General features: G+C 43.1%; 2 protein-coding genes across 5 annotated transcripts in view; one reads left to right on the forward strand and one right to left on the reverse strand.

Annotated features, from left to right (window-relative positions):
* Positions 1 to 2438: 2438 nt before the first annotated feature.
* On the reverse strand, positions 2439 to 11911 carry CDK1 (cyclin dependent kinase 1). Of its 3 annotated transcripts, XM_052800028.1 has the most exons (9): positions 11815 to 11832; positions 11056 to 11185; positions 10428 to 10478; positions 8807 to 8963; positions 7553 to 7676; positions 6992 to 7162; positions 6268 to 6431; positions 5995 to 6136; positions 2439 to 2785 (listed from the first exon to the last, which is right to left on the reverse strand). In XM_052800028.1, the coding sequence occupies exons 3-9, from the start codon at positions 10462 to 10464 to the stop codon at positions 2672 to 2674; spliced, it is 909 nt and encodes a 302-aa protein (XP_052655988.1). In that variant the 5' UTR covers positions 10465 to 10478; positions 11056 to 11185; positions 11815 to 11832; the 3' UTR covers positions 2439 to 2671. The 3 variants fall into 3 exon arrangements, with proteins under 3 accessions (XP_052655988.1, XP_052655987.1, XP_052655989.1); XM_052800027.1 differs by lacking the exon at positions 11056 to 11185 and having other exon boundaries at positions 11815 to 11911; XM_052800029.1 differs by lacking the exons at positions 11056 to 11185; positions 11815 to 11832 and adding an exon at positions 10610 to 10941.
* A 6560-nt stretch (positions 11912 to 18471) lies between these two features.
* ANK3 (ankyrin 3) overlaps positions 18472 to 22115 on the forward strand; it is a 388642-nt gene continuing 384998 nt past the window's right edge. For both annotated transcript variants that reach the window (XM_052800053.1, XM_052800057.1), the window contains exon 1: positions 18472 to 18717. In XM_052800053.1, the coding sequence (XP_052656013.1) occupies positions 18670 to 18717 (48 nt within the window). In that variant the 5' untranslated portion in view covers positions 18472 to 18669. The remainder of the gene's footprint in view (positions 18718 to 22115) is intronic.

Raw genomic sequence — 22115 nt, forward strand, 5'->3', positions numbered from 1 at the left:
TTTGCCTGTGGGCCCATATCCAACTGTTAGTTTAGTACAGTTCAATTGTTTAAACATCCTAATAAAAATTATGAACAGTGAAACCCTGCCAAGCACTACAATGTTGTCAACTGAAGGACAAACGTACTACAGCAATTCAATTCTCACAATACACAGCCAAAGCACTATCAATAAATAGGGCTGCCAATTATTACCCACAGTGGGGTAAATCCCAAAAGTGTGAGGCACCTCGAGTTTTCACCAGTATAAAATGGAGTTTCAGATGGCCAAAACTTGAGCATCACAAACCTTCTACATACTAGGTCTAGACAGCAGGAGAGTTACGAAGTGTAGATGATGTATTTTTCCTTAAGATATTTGCATCATTGATAACTTGGCACTGTATTTCAGAATGGAGCTATTAAAATGAGTCATGTCCTTGGGTATGATATTCATCACCTTATCTGACCTTAGACACAGATGGACAGTGTTATGTTCCTTTCTCTGTCCTATTTGCTAGGAGTACTATAATAGTTCATTCAGAGCTGCAATGCTAGCTGTGTTGCAACACCAGTCATAACAGTGCCTGGGTAAAAAAGAAAGATTGCAGACTTGTAGTAAATTGTTTAAAAAGAAGCTTTCTTTAGAAATTTTAGTCCTGAAATCTTTTAGTTAAGATACAGTGAACACTTTAGCCCATCACATGAAATTGAAACGGACACCAGTACTTATGTGACAAAAATATGCCTTTACCAGTATTGTAAGCAACAAAAATCTGAGTTTGCCTAGCTGAAGTCGTCTTCTCCACACAAAGAACTTAAATAAAAGTCTGTCTGCTATAAAGAGACACTAAGTGTTAAGGTCCCCAGTATTTGCTTGAACAGATTAACTTCTGATTTTCAGAGCAGTTTCTACTAGGTTCTCCTCATTCTTCTACACTGAGGTAACCAGCTATCACCAGCAATACCATCCCTTGGCCTGTAAAGCTCATGTCAAGTTACTATATTCAAAAGCAGGTAAGTTAGGTCCCTAGTTTAGTTTGTCTTGAAATTGCATCCCATCGCTGGTATTAATAGAAAGGAGTCAGCCATAGCAATCTTATTCCTCTCTGCCTTCAATTAAGAAGTAACTTTCTGTACAAGCAATTTCAAAAAAAAAAAAAAATCTCTCCTTGGCTCTCCGCTGCTAAATGATTCCATTAAGCTAACAGTACCCAGATACTTCTAGAGATTCAGAACCACTCTGCAGAGAGCAATGCTAACACCCCAGCTAGTATTTACATCTAAAAATACTACTTGTTAACAAAAACTAGGTCTAACACTAATACTTTCGGCTACTCATCAATAGACACAATAAGCATCTGAGGAAAAGGATGTCATCATCTCCACTGCTTTTGTTTCAAAGTCTCACTCTTTAGCAGCTGTAGGACACAACTCTTATAAACAGTGAGGTTTGTGAAGAGTTCAATTTGTTCCTTTCACATGCCTGATTTAGAAACTTAAATACTTTCATTACTATTCCACACTTTGCTGCAAGCTTTGGCCCCTAACCAGCAAGTAAAGGAGCACCACAGTACTTAGATCCAATAAAACTTAAGACAGATGTGCACACCATGCCTATTGATGTATCTGAAAGCCAAGAACAGAGGTAGCAGTTGGAAATCTAACATAAAATCCATTATTAGTATATACCTTTGAATTTTGTTTGAACTTTTTACAATACTCTCACCTGTAAAGTTAAATGCTGAGGAGCTTTATAAAGCTCCTGCTTTAATCATGGGAGACTATAGACATGTAGCATCTAAGTGTGTGATTACAATTTCTGGCAGTCACATTAAGTGAACAATTACTTGACTATTCCTATATGAAGACAGACTAGTTTTCAAATTCATGTATAATCCAGGATGCTCTACCTTTAATAAGAATCAGAGAACTGTATTACTATTAGCAGTTGGAAGGGGCCCTGTTAGGCAGTTACACATTGGTATATAGACAGTCCATGTAAAATTTAAGATATCATACCTTAACTGGTCCAGGATTTGGAACTATGCCAATTCACAAGTTAACATGCCAAAATCTAGGTAAATTCTTGGGCCTTCAAGATAGAGAGCAAGGATTTTTCCAAATGCTGTTTTGCAAATACCTTCAAAACCTTAAAATGAGTTTGGCCATCTACTTGGATTCAGTAGTAAGCTGCAATTCTTCAGTTCAAAATATCTCAATTTATATGTCCTTTGGCACACTGATTACCATGCTCAAGTAAAATTTTAACTGACATCATAATGAAACAACTCAAACTTCAGAGAAATTTCCTATCATATCAAGAACAGCAATTTAGTAGTTTAGGTTAGCAGCTTTTTTTAGACAAGTGGAACCTTACCAGCAAATTCCAAAGAATACAGAGTCCTTTTGTAGAGCACCCACCCATAGTCTGGAAATAAGTTCAGTCCTTTATTGGATTTAAAGCTTTATTTATAGAAAGTTCACTGCATTAATGGCAGCAATATTTGCATTGTATTTGAACTCAGCACTAATAGGTTAATATTTACACTTAGATAACATTTAAACCAAAACAAATTAAAAACACAGCCACAGTTTTAGAGCAGAAAGACAGATATAAAAGTTACAGACAGACAAACTTAATAAAAGTAATAACGATTATTTCACTCTGGTTGATTTAGTCCAAAGGTCTATCATTTCTTAATCAGATAAGCAGGAAGAATGGATTTGTCCAAGTTGTCAAAATATGGATGGTTCAAGGCCATTTTGCCAGAAATTCTTTTTGCAGGATCATAAATTAACATTTTCTGGAAGAAAAAGGAAACACATTTACTCCCTCATGAAATGGGAACTAAAATCATGTTAAATAGGTAGATATTTAACCATAGTAATAATCAAGTAACCATAAAGACAAGTTTTCCCACTATGTTCCATGATTTCTCATAGAAGGGAAAAGTTATTTCTGCCGACAAGTCAGTAGTACATCAGTAGTAGTGCATAACATCTCAAAGTGAAGAAACACATTTATTCTCCCATTCAATAACTAAGCCCATGCGTGTATCGGGGTACCATACACACTGAACTAAATCCAGAACCAGGCATCAAGTGGCAATACTTATTAGTCTCAGCTTCTCAACTAAAGGAAATTAATAAGCTTTAGGCTGTTAAAGCACAAAATGCTTACAAGGACAAGTGATCTTATGCTTGTTTTGTTAAACTGACATTAAAGAAGCTGATGTCAAATTGCTTCTACTCAGCTTGGTGCAGCTGTTTACAGTTGAAATACAAGAGTGATCACTCACAGTTACAGAATCCAAACAGGAAAGTAGTATACAAGCAGGTAGAACTGAAGAAACAGAGTTTTAAAACCTGAGTTTCTTTGCAATAAGTTACTTCAGCTGAAGACCTCAATAATAAAGTTGATGAAAGCAAATAGAGGGGATGCCATAGACCCTAAAATAGCCCCCAGAACTTTCTAGAACAGACATGAGATTTGTTCTGCTAGCAGTTTAAAAAAAAAAAATCTACAGTTAATATCATACAAGGGGCCAAAAAAAAAAAGGAATGAAGGAATCATTCAGCAGTTTTCTGCTAGACCTAAAACTAGCTAAATTTCTGCAAATTTTTTGCTTTTGTTTCTCCTCACTAAAGGAAAGTACATTTCCAATTCAAGTAATCATGATTCTACCCACTGCTTCTCCCCCATCCCCACAACACATTTGTCTTCCAGAAAAAAAGTTTAACCAGTATTCAGTTTGACATTTAACTATCTTTAGACTTCATCCTACAGGGAGTCTTCCAAGTTGATTTAAGTCACTGAATTTCCATTTATAATCTCTGAACTCCTGCCAAATGCAACACTGCTTCTAGATTTAACCTTGCATGTCCAATTTTACCTTGTGACAAGTTCCCATTAGCTATATACCAGAACAACAGTATCCTATAGCTAATACTGATATCAAAGATTCTCTTAAAATTGACTCAGACAAAAATGGGCAAATTTCTCTGGAAAAGGGATGCTGTGACATTGAGGCTACCGCACTTGAGCTGATAGATTAAGTGACCATTTCTTCTCTGAGCAGTCTGAACATAGCTTTTCCTGCAACTTGGTGTCTGATAGACCATAGCTTTTGATGACAGCCATTAAGTGCTTTGAAATGCTGGCAACAGCAGTCATTTAGCTTATAAAGGTCATAAGTTTACAGCCTCACTCAAGCAATTGGTCTTAACACAAAAACATTGAATCCGTTTTCAAAGATAGCTATTTTACATACTACTTCCATCTGCAATAGTCTATAGAAGGAGAAATTAACATTTTCATTGGCACATCTGAGCTTGTGCTCTAGAATGAAATATTCAGTTTTGTTGCCTTTAAAGTTATATTACTGCTTCAGGCTTAAAAGTGCCATAGGAAACTTAAATGGATTCCAGATGCCTAAGAATTCAGCCATACCATTGTTACCAGGCATTAATAGGAAGCTAAAATTTCAATGTTTATTATTTTAAGGCAAAACTATACAAGATTTTACAGAATTTAATATGCTTTGAGATTAGTATTGCATTAACACCATTTAAGGAACTAGGGGGGGTTTTTTGCCTTTATTAGCAGCAGCCCAAAACATTGCTTTTATACAGTAAAGCCACAACTAAGCTCAGATGAGTACTTAGCAGGCCAGTAACACAACCATATCAACAAGATTCACTTGCCTGTTCAATTGATTTTAGTTTGTAAATACAATCACTAACAATTCTACTTCAAACTAATCTAATAACGATGCTGTCAGTGGACACAGAGGAATTATTCCCAGTTTAAGTCAGTTATCTCTGTAAAACAATACTGCTACAAGGTTCAGAGAACTATCCAAAACAACTATATGTTTAACAAATGTTGTTCAGGTTGTCAGTCTGAACTGTGACTATGTTCTCACAAAGAAAAATTGTGAGAAATTGTGGTCATTTGAGCTTCTTGGGTAACACTGCTTCATTCAGAGTATTTTGCCATAGCCATACCAATATGGGTAATAAACTACTTTGTTCATGACCACATAAAACATGAGCCAGCTACGTAGGTAACTGCTGTACAAGGTTCCCCTTGTACCAAGATGGTTCTGAAGTTTCAGCTTATCTTAAGACACATAGAGCACCCACCCCACACCCCCATATGCAAGTCTGCACTGCATAAATGCAGCTTTAGGAGAGCCAAAGGATAAGTCACCAAGGTACATTCTTACATGTAGGTACATCTAACATTACACTTAAGATGTGATCTAAATTAGTCTTCAGTGGCAGCACATGAGCTGGAAGAGCATTAAATGGAAAAGCCTAATGAAGACCTTGTCAAATAAAAGCTTAGCATGGTAGTTCAACTGCACAGCCACAGAACTTAAAGTAAGCTTACACTAGACACAAACTGTACCAATTAAAAGTTAAACCGCCACAGCCAAAAATCTTTAGCTCAAAATTTGAAGGCAGTTGAGACAGACACTACAGACTGACTTAAACCAAGTCCCTGGTTTCACAGCTAATCAATAAATTCAGCTGTTTCCATCATTGTTTACTCAGGTAAGACCACCATGAAAGCTTAACGAAGATGAGCCCACCAAGATTAATCCACATGCTACCATAAAAGAAAAACATTTCCAACCGGATCAACAGTCATACAGCCACATCACAATTAGTGCTGGCACCAGGAAGGTGGCAGTTACAGTTTATGGGCAGGAGCCTTCACTTAGACCTGTTTGTAAAAGCTCAGACTTACTTTCAAGTTGTACCTGGCTTATTAGTATAGAAAAGCTGAGGCATGATTGCTTAATGAGAAGAATAGTAGTCTAGTCATCTATTATTTATGAAAGAGGTGAGTGAATGTCATACAAGGCATCAATTCTACAAGAATGACAGCCCATACCACTGCTGATAGTTTGAAGATCTCCATATCTTCATTCTAGCCAAGACTGATTAGTATAGTTGAAACAACCTGTTCATCTTCTTAATCAGCAGTTTAAGACAGACTACTTACAGACAGCAGATCAAGTCCATCTTCATCTAAGTTTTTGACATGTGTTCCAAGGCTGCCAGGTTTCCATTTGGGGAACGTGTTTTTGTAGTCTTGCAGGGATTCCACTTCAGGCCATACCTCATTGTTGGGGGTCCCTAAAGCTCTATGCAAGCATAAGCAATATATTAAGCAGTTTAGTCTGAAATCTTGTATGCACTACTATGGTTTTAATAGGCACACAGCACTGCTGTGCAATGCTGCACAAGTAGCAAGGAAAGGTTCACCCTGACATACCTGAAGATTCTGAAGAGCTGGTCAATCTCCGAGTCCCCATGGAAAAGTGGCTTTTTAGTTGCCAGCTCAGCAAATATGGTACCTATGCTCCATATATCCACAGGAGTAGAGTAACGAGCAGAACCTAGCAACACCTCTGGAGACCTGTACCACAGTGTCACTACCTATTGAACAAGGAAATTTCTTTTTTTATAAGTTTATAGAATTAGGTCCTCTAATTGACTGCAAGTTCAATGGCTTATTCATTATTAAGCAGCATTCACATTTTTTTGGTTAAAATAATAGCCAGTGCTACCAGTTTTAGTGAAAAGACTAGTTTCAAACTTCATTTATAGACAAACATTAACTCCATTGCAGTAGTTTCTACTGCAAGCAAAGCAGTTGCCTACACCACTTCCCAAAGAGCAGGAAGCCTTTAGCACCTAGCCACTAAAACCCTCAAACCTGACTACTTTGTGAAGCAAAAATGCCCTTACAAGACAGTGAGCAACAAGTTCTGGCCCATCTGATGCACTGTCAAGGTAATAATAGTGGGATTCATAAGATGCTTTGGAACCTTAGAGTAAAACCACAATCAGGGAGATGGAAAGCTATTGAGTAACTTTTTGATAGTTAGTTTATGACTTCAAAAACTCCCTGATTCTATTTTAGCTGTTTCATATTCAGTTATTACTAGGAAGGTAGTAAGCATTCTCTAAATCACCAAGAGGGTGTTCCAACTCACTTCATGAGTGTATACCCGCACTGGAATTCCAAAGGCTCGAGCCAATCCAAAGTCCGCCAGTTTAATCACCCCCTTGTCATCTATTAAGAGATTCTGAGGTTTTAAGTCTCTGTGCAGAACTCTTCTTGAATGGCAGAAGACAATACCTTGCAAGATTTGATACAAGTAACTCTAGAAAGGATGAAGTGGGAGAAAAAAAAGAAAAGGAGTAACCTTTAGTACAAGTTAGTGTTCTGCAACATGAAGCTGTTCCCTCACATTATCTCTCCCCACAGTAGTAGGAAATAGAGATCCAAAGCATTGCAGATAGAGTTAATATCAATCATAAAGCCACACAAATTAATTCTTTATGTAACCTTAAAGCAGTTTAATTTCAGTAACGAAAAGAATGTGAAGTGGCATTTGAAAGCAAAACTCACATTCATCTTGTTATCCACAGCTGGTTCTTTAACCTTTCATTTCTCCTCAAGGAGTTAATTATACTGAAAATAAGAGCTGCTTATACCTTTGCAGGTCATCTTTAGATTAATTTCTCTTATATTAAGAAATCGTCCTCATTACCTTAACACGTGAACGATCCAAATACTGGCCAGATGGAATAGTATCCAAGTATTTCTTGAGATCCATGGAAAGGAATTCAAAGACGAGGTACAATCTTGAATCCTGCATGAGAATATCCTGAAGACTAAAAATCAAGTATACAATCAACTCCATTGCAAAATACATGGACTCACAGTTACATTTCCCCTCTCAACAGCAATACAAGCTGACATTTCCAGGTTCCTATTATGAAAGTCTTAAAAAAGCTTTCAGTCTTCAAAGATTAACAGACTTGGTGAGTTATATTGTCATCTGGAAAATCAAGTACATCTGAAATAGTGTCAGATTGAGATAAAAACCTATATGCTTCCCCTTAAACTTAGGTTCCCTCCTGCCTAAGTGTCAGGCACAGGAAGTCTGAGGAAAAAATATTGTTGCCTTTAAAAAAGAAAAAAAAAGACTGTGAGTATTGGTGCCTAGCTTCTACCTGAAGCTGGCTTATTACAGCAGAGCCTGAATTACCAGGAGGGTTTAAGGGAATATTACAATAGGAACCTAGTAGACACAGCAGGATTTGCACAGGTTTTTAAGTATCTCCTTCATCCTTAATAAATTATAAGGGTCCCTAAACCCAAGCATATGTACACTGAGACACTACATGGCTGGAACTTGGCCAGTTTTAAGTCACATTAGAGATAAAGTATTTTGCTGCATCAACGTGCAAGTAAATATTTTGTGGGGAAGACAATAGATGCAATCAATTCTACATGTCAAAGAGGCACTGATGGAAGTTTCACTCATAGCTTAGATGTGCCAGCTATGACAGCGTCATAACACAACACATAAATCTCTGCTATAGAACGGCAAGGAAGTGACTGATGACAGAGGCTTACATAAGAACACTAAAATCAAATGGTCTATTCCAAGGTGGCAAATAAAATGCCACTGACTGACTGAAGTAACAGCTTCAACCAGTTTTCATGAGGTACACTGTCTCCATTCTGACAATAACCACTCTGAAGATAATTTACATAAATTACAAAAATCAACAAGAATTTGTTAGACTACTAGAACTGGAGGAGGCAGCATGAGGAAATCTTAATTAGAAAATGGGGATAAACACGGGATTTGGGACTACAGCTATTTGCTGCAAAGCAGACCCTGTATTAAGCAGAGTGAGTAGCTCTCACCTCACTAGAATGGTGGAAAAAATTTCTTACCTGAAGGGACCTAGTGCCCTTCAAAGGGTTTAGCTAAATACCAGTATATGCATACCAGACTATATTGGGATGATGCAGCTCTTTTAATAAAGAAATTTCTCGGATAGCAGTACTCGGAACACCTTCCTCCTCACTTTCTAGACGTATTTTCTTCATTGCAACCACTTGGCCTGTGGTTTTGTGCCGACCTTTATACACAACACCATAGGTACCTGAACAAAAAGACAGTGAAACATATAGGAAACACCAGCTTCAGGTACAGATAAGTCTTCACAAATAAGAACTGCCAACATAGGCAAGAGTCCTTGCAATCAAGCATTTTTTGTTTAAGTATTTGGCTTGATTACAAACTACTACTTAGTTTGGGCAATTTTACCATGCAATAGTTTTGTTTGTTTAAAGCATGCCACCCATAAACAGTATCGCTTGTTAGGACAGGGTACTTAGTAGCCTAAGTGTGAAACTTGAATATGTGGAAGATGTAGTTGTAAAGTCAGATATTATTTGAGTTCCGGGTTGATTAACTTTCAGGCAAGATCACTATACCTCTTCATCTCCAAGGGGTTATGATTTTGCCATTGATACATCATATTAAAGTGTTAAAGATTTAGCTGCAAAAAAAGTAGTGCTCCCTCTGCAGTTGGAGAAACTATCCATCCATTGGTCAGATCTATAGAAATACCTCTAGCACAATCCTCAGTGCAGGAGAGAGGGTAGTGCTGTGAGTCTCAGCAGAAGCTAAAATTAGAACCAGTAGTAAATCTCAAATCAATAACCTATTTCAATCATCAGTGTTCACAGAAGCAGAACCCTCAACAAACCAAGACAGCTTATGTATTCTCTTTTCATCCTTCTTGAAGCATTAATCAGATTAATCTCAAACAAACTAGTTTCTTTCAGGAAGAAAGATTCATGCACAAGGCTTCAGTTACAAAGCTTTGTTATAAGATTCAAGCCCATACATTTTGCAATTACCTTGAAGAGCACCTTCTCAGAGTAATGTACCGCAAGTTCTCAAGTCTACATAAGGCTAAAGCATTATAAAACACACTACATAAAGCTTCTACATTTAACATAGGCTAGATTTCCAGCGAAAGGGGTGTTTGTGACTAACATCTACATTGAAGCAATCTTCTTAGTGCCTTACAGCAAATTAATTGTTAAAATTCACTTCTCCAGAGGTTTACAATCTGCTCTTTCCCTTGACAGCCATATTGACCAGGTATGATCTGAGCAGAACAAACCACAAGCCACTACTCCCTACCAGCAGCTCCAAGCAAAGTAAGTATACCGTGCAGTGCAACTTCAGGAGCAACTGGTAAAAAAGTTCATACACAAAGGAATGGAGGAGCTTCCTAAATTGAAAAGCTGGTTTCAGGCCTCAGAACATACTTTTTTCCCCCTCTTGGAGGAAAATTACACCATTAGCCATCAATATAAAGGTAGACTCTTCTCAACACTGATCAGTTGTTTCAAATAGGTCATGTCATCTTCAAAAGAAGGGCAGTCTGAAAGCTTTCATGTATAGGGATAATTACAGCAGTAAGCCACAGGCTTATTTTGCCAGTTAGTTGAATCTCAATAGCTCCTCTAATAGCCAGAGTGCACAGAGCTTCTATGACACTTGATAATTCAAATTGTGGGGCATTACAAGCCTCATGGTTCTCCATACTTACCTTCCCCAATCTTCTCTATTTTTGTGTAATCATCCATTGCTATGGTTATCCCTGAAACAAACAGGAAAAAAAACCATGAGGGTGAGTTGCTGTCCCGAACACAGCCAAGTCACTGAAATTATGCCAGGTCTTTAGAAGCTAGTTTTGTCTTACATAATTAGGATGTAACATGGAACACTTACCGTTCTCCTCAACAAAAACACAGGTTTTTATTCAGGGTTCTGACTAGAAAAACTACATCCCAAAGGATGAGTGGGCACCAACTCAAAGGAGAAAGATGCTTTTGTGAAGAAAGCCCATCCAAGCAACTGAAAAAAAAACACACCCTACTCATTAGTTTTATGTAGTTACTCACTAGCGGGAACCCTACTATCTAAAATTCACAGGGTTTGATGTTAGCAACATAAGGGAACACCAGCCCCGTATCATTTGGTAAGTACACAGCGCAGTCTTCAGAGCTACAAACCTAAACTACGTTAACAGGCACAAGACGCTAGGAGCCATCAGCACCTGGTGGAACCGGCACTTCACGCCTTCCATGATGCTCTTGACCTCCTTCACTGAGCACAGCTGAGCTTTAATACCAGGTTCGGAGGCGTTGCGAGGTAACAAACGAATCTGTAGTTACCTGCCGCTCCAGAGGAGGTTTCCGATTTCAGGCAGTCACTAAGCAAGCGAGGAAGGGCAGCAAGTGCTCGCCCTGAGCCCGCTAACCGCGCAGCCGAGGTCAGGAGCACGCTTCCATTTCGGTCCGGCTCCTGTCACAGGTCGCGTCGCATCGCCTCGAAACCGGGCCCGCGTACCGTCTCGAGCAGCTGGCGCCCTGCCCGCCTCCCCCCCCCCGCCAGCTCTCACGGGCGACCTCGTCCCGCTCAGGCAGGGACGGGGGGGCCGCGGCGCGCCCCAGCACGCTGCCCCACCGGGGAGTGGGGTCCCCTCTGCCGGCCGGCCGGGGGGGCGAGGGCCGAGACGCGGCACAAGCGGAAAAGCGCCGACACCCCCCCTCCCCGCGCCTGTCAGCCCGTCAGCCGCTCGCCCCGCTGCCGGGCCGGACGGGGAGCGGCGGGCTCAGCCCACGACCCCGCGCGAGAGGAGGCGAAGAACAACCTCCCCCCGCAGCCGTTACGCGGCCGCGCGCACCAACGGCCGCGGAAAAGCAGCTCCCCCGCCCCTCCGCGGGGCCAGCGCCGGCCTGCCCGGGCTCAAGTCCTCGCACCGTCCCGTCAGCGCTCCGCCGGCCCCCGCTGCCCCGCACCGTCCCGTCAGCGCTCCGCCGGCCCCCGCTGCCCCGCACCGTCCCGTCCCGCCCCGTCAGCGCTCCGCCGGCCCCCGCTGCCCCGCACCGTCCCGTCCCGTCAGCGCTCCGCCGGCCCCCGCTGCCCCGCACCTGAGGAGGAGCCGCCGCGGCCGCCAAGCCCGCTCCTCGCCGCAAAGAGGTCTCCAGACTCGCTCAGGGGCGGGCGTGGCGCATTCGAACTAGCCGCGCGCCGCCGCCCTCCGCCAATGGCGCCGCGCTGAGATGATTCAAAGCGGCCAATCAATGCGGGGCCTCTGGCGGCGCGAAAGCGAGGCTGAAAGGCGGGTTCTGCCTCCGTGGAGAACCGGCGCGGCCGGGCGCGGCAAGCTGAGGATGTGCAGGGTGTCCGCTTGGTTCGTGGCCGGTGCCGGGGGAGGCAGGGCTGTTGGCGCGGGCGGGTGGTTGCCTGTAGTCTAAAACCTTTTTGCCCAAATGGTGAGATACGAGGGCACTCGTGTAATGAGCTGCTCTGGGACAGCGCTGATGGGCGAACCGGTCGCTGCTCAAATGACACATTAGGCTGTTTGCATGGTATAGGGAACGTAATCGTACTTGGATTGAGCTAGGTTCGTGGCTGCAGCTGCTCCTTTTAATCAAGGAAGCCTTTTAGATTTAGATGCCACGGCCGGCTAAAGCATAAATTCATTATTTGTGGCTGCAAGGCTGCTGCTCTGTGAAGTACTGCTGTGACTTTTGAAGCTGGTTTTAAAGTACATGCATTAATAAAAGGTCATTGGGTAACTTAATTCCCCAGAAGCCGGGACATATGTCTGTAGGCAAATTAAAGTTCTGTATCACTGCTCCCAGATTAGGAACAATTAGTCCCTATGCTATCACAGCTTCCGAAAGAAGGGTCGGAGGCTAGAGAGGCATCTGCTGGCTTTGCTCAGGGAGTGCTCTGGCAGTTGCAACCTCAGTCCATCAGTAGCTGGGGAAGTAGTAATGCCATACGCTTATATAAAAAAAAAAAAAGAGCCTGGGAAAATACTATTCCAAACATTGCAAAATTGTGTTACTTAGAAATTTCAATGCTAAATAGATTTGCAAAGCAAATATGTTTCTAGTTTTATAGGTCTTTCCCCTACAGGATAATTTCACTGAGGATTCTGTGATGCTGCTGACCCACTCTGCCACCCATTTCTCATTGGCACCAACACCCCTGGGCCAACGTGCTCCTGTGGAAACCTACAGTCCCTGCAGGAGTGAGATACAAGCACCACTCCATGTTGTTGAAGTAACTGCATTTTTCAATTACTTCATTGCACTGGCTTACATCATCCTTGAAGGACGGCATTGCTGCTCCTCTTCAGTGCAAGCAGGGCAGGCTGCTGTATACAAGAATGTACAGCTTCTCCCCTTCTTCTCCTCTTCTGTGCACGCTCCACAGCTTTGGGGGGATTGCTTTCTACAGCCAGCACAGGACCGGAGCTACTGCTGCTGACTCTGCTGGACTAATGCTTGTCCAGAGACCTTAGAAAGGTGGCCAAAGTCCACCTTTTCCTTCAGATAAAAAGAAAACATGTCTGGGAAATCCCAGACATATGGTAACCTTTAGTTAACTTGGGGGGGGGGCAGGGGAGGGGTGGTTAGCAGTATCATGAACATTTAGTACTATAAATTAATATAAGTTATAATAAAATATATACAGATTATATATATATATAAAATACACTGTGTCTGGAAGTACTGAATATACTGATCTGAATTTTCCTGAAAGTGACATTTTCTTTTTTTCCAGTTTTAACCAGATTTAGTTTAAATATACATACATATATATATATATAATATAGCTGTGCTCATACAGTCATTTCTGTTGGACACTAACCGTTCCTTCTCAGAGTGCTCACTGAATTTTCAAATTCTTTGAGAATATGTCTTTTCCCATATATCCTATTGCCTCATGAGTTTTGAGTGGCGAAGACCAGGAGAGACCAGAAGGAAAGCTGGTCGAAGGAGAACAGCGCTCTTACACAGGAGCCCGGCAGCCTTACTTCTGTTTCACACATGAGGAGGCTGCTCCACGAGCCAGTGGCATGCAATGCCATGATCTGCACGAGGTGGTGGTCCCCTCAGCTAGTGCCTGAGATGACAAGTTTAGCCTTTTCTGATACCATTAGAAAAAACCTAGGAGGTGGATGGCTTGGAGATCCATCTGATTGCCATTGCACTTGAAGCCCAGCATTAACTGCCCCTGCCTTCGCGTCTGCTCTTGTGATTCTGCCTCACTGCACCAATTGTGCTGGCTTAATCACAGGTAAGCAGCTCAGGGAAATTATTTTGCCACAGTCTCCGTGTTCGATGGACTAGTAGCTGTGTACCAACACCTTATAGCAACAGAGAATGCCATTGTGTGCAGTGGTTTTCTTCAGGAACAGCGGAGGCTGCTTTGCCCTTAGTGCATGCTAAGAGTGCTCAGTGGCCGTGAGGGTGGGTATAGACCGAAAGCAGCTTATGCCAATTTCAGCTTGTCCCTGTCACTTCACAGCACAGTTGTGCATGGCATAGTTCCATGTACACTGACAGAGGTGCTACGTGCTCCATGCCCACACTCTCTGCACTCACTTTCTCTGTCCCTCTGTATAACAGTAAGCTCTAGCTACCTTGCTTATGAGGCAGAGTACATGTAAGTATAGGCCTGTCACGGCATTAATTTGTCAAATATCAGTCTAACAGTTCTGCTTACCTAGCTTTTTCCTCCCTCTCGCTGTTGTCTGTGTATCCTTAAGATATAAATCACATCTCCTTTCTGACTGGATAGTGCTTATCTTGGGTTGATCATTGCTTTAGACATGGCAGTAGCTAATGATACTGCTTGAGACAAGTGCTACAACTATGTTTGTGTTGACTTTTGTGTTTGAAGGGATTTACTGTTCTGCTTGAAGGAATAGTGGCAGTGAGCCTACAGACAACTGAGTCACAGATGGACACATGTGGGAATCCCTAGGACTGCTGCTCCCCTTTACAGCAAAACATGGATCCAAGTGCAAAACCAAGGGAAAACTCAAAGGTAAACAGTGAAGGAATCTAGGTCTACCCTGACAATATGATGTTAATTACCATTTTATTTATATAAATGGGCAAAGGGCACGTGTATTAAAACCTCTTTGGCATCCAAAACTTCCACTTGGTTGAACTGCAATGCTATTTGTGTAAGGCATATAGGATCAGACCTACAATGCCAAGCTTGTATTATAGTGTTCCAGTTGTATTTGTGGCTAAGAACCCAGTGTAATACTCTGAACAACTCCTTCTATGCTGAGTAGAGGGCAGCTGCAAGAGTCAATATCGTCTTGTCTTTCATATATTAATGATATTCTCCTCAGTAATAGCATCACTGTAAGAAAGAGAGCAAGTGTATTCTGTCTTTTACATAATGATGTGATTAAAAAAGGTCAACTGGTTTGTGAATACCAGTGAGGGTATCTAAAATAGGTTGTGTTCACTGTACTCAGAAGCAGATAAATACAAACATTGATTAGCTTCTTTTAACATTTATTAAAAACAAAAGATTGTTTTGTTAGTATGACAATGCAAAAGTACAGTAGGAGAGATTTAGTACCATTTAGGAAAGCAAGATAATATTAGAGGGATGATATCTCTTTAACACATAGCTCAGGTGCATTCGCAGGCATTCAACCTGTTAAATGCCTCTTGTTATGCAGGACAGTTCCTGCTATCAAGAAACACGGAGACTCTTTTTTACCTAAAAACCCCTAATCACTGATATGATTACAATAACAAAAATATCATAAACCATCCCTTCATTTCAAATTACGCAATTGCAGATAAAAGGAAACATCAGTGTGGTGGTTATTCATGGGCTTGTATCTTCCTGGAGGAAACGGTGGCTGAATTTGAAATCAGGGGAAGTTCTACCATGAACTTTGCAGCAGCACATGAAGAGGAGCGAGCAGAGAGCGCGGTGCACAAGGGAGCTTGTGGGAGGGACAGCGGGATGCACAGAGTCCCCGGCGAGCATGTTGGGGTTGGCCTTCAGAGGCTGAAGCATGTGCAATCCCTGGATGTAAAGTCCAAAACTTTCCCTCCGCTCTGGCTTTGCTGAACTCCTGTCCCACAGTAGGGAATGCTTCACTGTCACTAGAGCTCTTCCTTTAGCGTGAGACACACAGCTGGTTCTAGAGAAATACCTACAAACACCCAACCTGGATTTTGTTTTAATAATTGTAATTAAACAAGAAAGGTGAACAGGGCATATGTACCAAACCAGGGAGGGGCGGGGCGGGAGGAAAAGAAAAAAGCACCTTTTGTTTCTCTAGAGCGTCTGGGCAAAAATCCAGGCTCCACCAAAGTCATTGGCAAAACTCCCATTTACTTCAGTTGGGCAAAGCTTTCACTCCTGACCCCTGTAAAACCAACCTTAGGAAAAGGTGGCTGCTTCCTGATATTAGTTTTTGCATTTCACATGGCTTACAAGCCGAGAAGAAAAGTGGCAGAAGCTAGTAAACTGCTTTTTGATTGCTGTTTGGGTGTACGAGAGCAGGAGAGGTGCATTCAGAGTTACACGTGGAGTTCAGCTCTTAGCCCTGATGTAGGTGAGCAGTCCCCCATGGTTGGAGGAGACTGGTGTTGGGGTAAATGGGAGGGCTGCTTAGCAGAGCCCTCCAGCTGAACAAGGCAATCCCAAGCCCCATTCCCTTAGGCTTTGTCCAAATTTAAGGCTCTGTCAGTATAGCTGTAGCAATGTAACTGTCAGCAACCTTCCTCAGGTAGAGACAATTAGGCTAGCTAAAAATCTGTTTGCTGGTATACCTGTTTCATTTCAACAAATGATACTCTTTTTTCCAATTACCTTAGGTTTTCTCTGTGCTCCTTATCCATTTATCCTTTTTCATCTTACGACAACCACCTGCTACTGTGCTCTACCAGATCAAATGCACTGTAATAGCATATTTAAATTCCAAACCTCTGTCAGGGAAGCCTGACCTGAAACCTCTCTTGAAGTAAGGGAAGTTAACTTTTTCTTCCCTCCAGGTATCATTTCAGCTGCCAAAAAAGAAGATGTACTCTTCGAGGTGAGAGTATAGACGAGACAAGTGAGGTATGTAAGCCTGTGGAAATGGACTCTGGATTTACATGTACATGTCACACTTGAATTTGTTTAAAAATTCTTCTTCCTATTTGTTGTGAGAGTAAAATTAAAGAACACTTTTCACTTCAAATAAAAATGATATTTTTTCCTTAAGGTGTTATTTTCTTTTACAGTCTGCAAATTCCATTTAAGTCTTCATAATTTTCCTTCCCAAAGAGCGATGGAAGGTGGTACGCAGTGATGGCGTGGTATGTGAGTTGTATAAAAATAGCGTGTGGCCCAGCCACAGAGCTTCTAATTGCCACTGCCAGCGATAGTACTGCTCATTCCTAAACATGGCCAGCCTTGCTTCACGCTTTCTTTAAGCTAATGTGGAGGTTGTGATCCTTTTTTTCCACAACTCCTCTAGCTCCTGGTTCCCTGAGTGGGCTGAGGAAATGAGTCACATCCAAAATAAGAGGGATAAAGACATTTGGGGGAATTAACTTCTCCATATAAGACGCAGCCAAGGTCTTTGGTTAAATATTTTTATTTGGCTCTATATACCAAGAAAAAAGTATACACTTTATAGAGAGAGTGAGAAGCAATTAGTTACAGAGTATCACAAAGATGTATAAACACCTATAGTCAGTTTATACAGCTGGGTGTTCACTTTGTAAATTGCATCTACAGGACTAAGGCCCGTTGTAGTAAAAAGTAATTGGATTAAGCTGTTATCAGTAATATTTCTAGGTAAATTAGTGCCTAATAGCATTTGTTGTGTTTAATGGCTGCTAACTGGCAAATCAAGTTCTAATGAAAACAGGAGAATAGGTTGATGCACCAGAACAGGCTTTTGAGAGGGGAGGAAAAGTAAGATGATGTGATAAAGTCATTTAAATCAATCCTAAAATAATCTTAATTGCTTTTATCAATACTTTCACAATTGCAAGTGCTGTGATAAAACGCACTTCAATAAGATCGGTTAAAATATTTTTTTAATACTGAGAAAAACTACAAGCAGAACTACTGCTTTGATCCATGCGGCAGCTCATGTGTGAGGTTTGCATAGCCATCAGCTTTGACTGAAGGGGGGGGAAACCCCCCCAGACCGACTGACCCAGGCTCAAGCGCGTTATGAGTGGGTATCAGCTAATCATTACCCATAGGAGCAGCTCCCGATTGCACTCAGTGCGTGAGGTATTCGTTCTCCTGTTGCTTTTCACATGCGAGTGACTTTGAATTTGCATTATAGTAAACATACTACACCTGTAGGACTCATTATGGAAAACCAGCGGCAACCCTTTAACTACGGTGAGGAATTCATTAGCGCCAAGCTAGAGGATTTGGTTGGCTTTTAAATTTTCTTCAAGAAACTTCAGCTGGGCTCCCCGAACCGCATCCTCCAGAGTGATCCACAGGCAGAAAGGAGCAGTAACTGAACCACCCGACCTGCCCTGCCGCAGGCCGCCGTTTCCAGGTGAGCCGCGGTGCAGGGGCGGCCGGCCCGGCTCTGGCCCTTTAGAGCCCTGCGGTAGCAGCCGTCCTCCCGCGGGGGAGACCTCGGGGCGCCCCCTCCCCTCAAGCCATCCCGTTGCGGGCGCTCCCGAGCGCCGGCAGCTCCCGGCCGCCCCCGCTGTCGGGGGCTGCAGCCGTCAGGCCGCGCCCCGCTGCCCAGCGACGGGGCGGGACGGGACGGGGAGGGCGGCGGCCCCCGGAGCGGGCGGCCGGGCCCCGGGAGCCGAGCGTGCCCGCCCTTCCCCTGCCTGCCGTGGGAGAAGAGGAACCGGCGGGGCCCGGCTCCACCTGAGGGGGCGGCGGTGAGGGGCAGGCCCGCCCGCTGGTGGGGGTGAGCCCGGGACGGCTCTGCCCCCGCGCTGGGCGAGGTGAGGAGAGGTGCCTGGGAGCGCTGCAACATGGCCTCCTCCTCCTCTCGTCCCGCGGGACGGGGCGGCAGAGACCAGGTGAGCGCGCAGCCCTCGGTCCCGCACCACTGCCGTCGGGCGGGGTGCGGGCAGGGGCGCCGGTCCCGGCGGCTCCTCCTGCTTTTTCCTCCTCTTTCTTCCCTCCTCCTCCTCCTCGCCGCTCCCGGGCAGAGCGGGGTCAGCGCCCGCTGGGCTGCGAGCGGCGACACCGACGGCGGCTCGCGGGCGGCGGTTGCGGCGGGGCGCGCGCAGCGGGAGGGGGGTGGCTTGCGCTACCGCCGCCGTTAACGGTCGCCGCCTGTCAGCGCCGGCCCCGGGCAGCCCGCCGGGAGGGGAGCGGCACCGCACGGCCGTCTTTGCCCGCCCGGGTGTGAAGGCTGGAAGAGGACAGGGCGAGCCGAGCCGCTTCTCCCCGCCGCGAACGGGCGCCCCTGGCCGGGCCCGGCCTCCCCCGCTGCCTGGCTGTGGGAGAGTCGCGCTGCTCTGAGTCTCCTGGGGTAAAAGGTGGCAAAAACGTCTTTGAAAACAACAGCATGAGTGCACGTTAACGCCTGTGCTTTCAGGAAATAAGGCGCTTCAACGCGCTGGTAACGAGTTAGTGTATTGCACGTGCTTTGCTTGTCTGTTTTTCACACCTCAGTCAGGAAACAGTGACCTGCTTCTGGGATGGAGGCTGAAAACCCTCTTGGGCGAGGGCCGGAGCTGCAGCCATCCTCGCCTGGCACCTGGCTGCACACCCGGGCCTGCGGGTTGCTGCTGGGGAAGGAGGTGGTGGCTGGCTTACACCCCGTCACTTGGGGGGCATCGAAGGGGTGTTCGACTCAAACCAGCTTCAGCGTCGCTTTTGCTGGCAGCGGGGTGGGTGAAGAGAAGGTGCTGTGGAAGGCTTTGTTGCAATGTGGCACAGGCCGCTACAGGAGTTGTTTTTTCTCCCCGATCCTCCCTCCTCCACAGTGGTTAGACCCAGGCCACAGGGTCAGGTGAAGGAGTTTTGCTACTGTGTTGTGTGTCTCTTAGGTATTCAACGTGATCGCTTTCTGTTTATTGCTCTTAAAATGCTGCTTTGTGTCATGAGTGAGCGGACTGGTCCGACATTCTTCTAGCTGAACACAAATGGCATAGTCAATTTTAACTGCAAAGACTTGTGTTCTCAGGTGGAAAAAAAAGAGCACGTGTTGGCCTATTACACAATGTCTGACCAGCAAAATGACACTTGTCCCAGCTGAACTAAGTTTTAAGGGATTGGGAAAGTATGATAAATGTGAATGACTTTTGGGGAGGGGGGGCTATATGCCCAGAATTCCTGAAACTAAAACTGAAAACTCTAAGATTAAAGCTCTAATTAATCAAGGGTGAATAAGCTTTATCCTTGTAACTTTTTTGTGCGAAGTTAATACTTTTAAATCGTTAAACCTCCCTGCTTTTAACATCAGTTTTACTACCACTTGGAACATTTAATAGCTGTCCAGTTATCTCTTTCATTGTAGAGCACTATGGTTTCTCATGTTTCTCCCTCAAATCTGTCCAGTCTTCATGCTTTAAAATTAACACCCCAAGAGGACTGATCAACTGTAAGTAAAGCACTGCTCTGGTAGTCAGGTCCTCTAAGTTCTGGCTCAGCAAGCTGCTGTTCCCCCTGCCCATCACTTCTTCATTTCCTGAGACCTGTGTTTGAAGGAGAGCTGCTAGGATGTGAAGACAGCATTTCTTACTGTGGTGTTGGTACTCCAGGCATTTTTGCTTCCTCTCTTTCAACAGTTGGCTCAAGGATAAATGGAGAAGATGTGACCTGTTGTGGGTTCACAAAGTGGGCATCTTCCAAACTTACTCTGAAAGGTTTATAACCTAGGCTATGTTGAAAGCATTGAAACACTGAGTACTTAAAGAAGGTGACTGTGCTCAGTCTCCAAACTATGTTACACCTCGTGCTTGGACTAGCCTCTGGACTGTTGGGGAGACTCAGCTTTGTCTTCTGGACTCTGATCTTTCAGACCATCAGGGGCAGCAGATTTCCCATTGGTTTGAGAAGACAGGTCAGGCTCTAAACTTTTTGGGTGTCTTTTTGTATGGTGGTTTTTGGGGTATTTTTTGCCCTGAAGGGTGGTGGGTGTGTAAGAAGCTCCGATCTTGAGACACTATTAATCCCCAGTGTTGGAGATGGGGGCATGCTTTGAAACAGTCAGTGTTTTTAGTGAGTTCCTTACAAGAATCTTTTCTGCCATCATAAATCTCACTCTGATGTCCTAGATACTTTATGTGGGAATTTGCTAATGCTCATTGCTTGATTTCTGTTACAAAATTATATCATGTGCCATTGCTCTGTTGATACTTGCCAGAGAATAAGGTTGGGGATTTTTGTTACTGAAAAAATTATCACCTCTCCCATCTTTTCCAGATACTAATTTATTGGCCATATTTTTTTTTTAGAGACAATGAGATCTAGCTGCTATAATGCAGTGATTTGCAAATTCATGTGAATAATTAAATGTGGATAAATATTTTCCTTTTTTTTGTCAATTCTATTTCCAGTTTTTCCTAAGATAACTTCTAAGCTTTGCAGAGGGAGTCAAAATTGTTGTAAAGGCATAAGAAAGAAAATAACTTGCTATTAAAGATATTTTTATATTGCTGTACTACTTTGCTGTTAATTATTAGGATGGCTCTGATTGCTCTTTATTTAATTTCAATGTATTCTAAAATGTTTTGTTCAGAAGTTTGTGTTTTTTTTAAAAAGCAATGGGAAGAGTAGAATGCACTTTTTAGTTCTTTTGCTGTGACAGTTCTGAGCTTCAACACTGAGTACTTTTAAAAGTCAACACCTAAAAGTAAGTTAATTATGCTTGTAGGTCACTGACAGTGCTGTGTTTTTGTTCTGTAGTGTTTATATCTGGTCAATTTTCAGTACTGAAAGTTTGGGTATTGTCTATTGCTTGTAGGAGATCTGACTTTGAATTCTAGAAATGAGAAACTTACACTTTTTTTGGCCAATTAACTTAAAACTGGGGCATTGGTGGGAAACGAGAGGAGACAGTAGTCACACTGTTGTGCAGGAGAAGAAAAAAACCTCAAACTGTTCCAATATGAAAGCCATGTTATACTTGCATAATAAAAATAATTTACTGTTGAAGTAGAAAACTTATTTCACAAATAAGCTTTCAAGTGTGATCTGTAAGACTGCAAGTCCAATCATAGCTGCTCTGAAAAACAATAATAAACCTAAATTTTCTCCAATCATTGAAAACTTTGGGGAAAATGGTAGTTCTGTAGTTAAAAAAAACAAACAACCCTCCCAAGCCGTGAAACCCTCTGTGTAGTATACAGATCAGACTACCTGAGTCTTAATTCTAGACAAACGTTCAATATAGGCAAGTTCCTGCCACTGCTGTCTATTCTGGTTTTATCATACATTTTTAACGGTTTAACTTTGCTTTTTTTTC

Source organism: Harpia harpyja, chromosome 10, assembly GCF_026419915.1.
Source record: "Harpia harpyja isolate bHarHar1 chromosome 10, bHarHar1 primary haplotype, whole genome shotgun sequence".
Taxonomy (NCBI): domain Eukaryota; kingdom Metazoa; phylum Chordata; class Aves; order Accipitriformes; family Accipitridae; genus Harpia; species Harpia harpyja.

Bases quoted from the DNA above. Each gene is read 5' to 3' on its own strand.
- CDK1 (XM_052800027.1), bottom strand. From the start codon at position 10,464: ATGGATGATTACACAAAAATAGAGAAGATTGGGGAAG. The intron at 8,964-10,427 runs GTAAGTATGGAG...CTTTTTGTTCAG, and splicing joins AATAGAGAAGATTGGGGAAG to GTACCTATGGTGTTGTGTAT. The intron at 6,137-6,267 runs GTATGTCAGGGT...ATGCTTGCATAG, and splicing joins CAGCTCTTCAGAATCTTCAG to AGCTTTAGGGACCCCCAACA.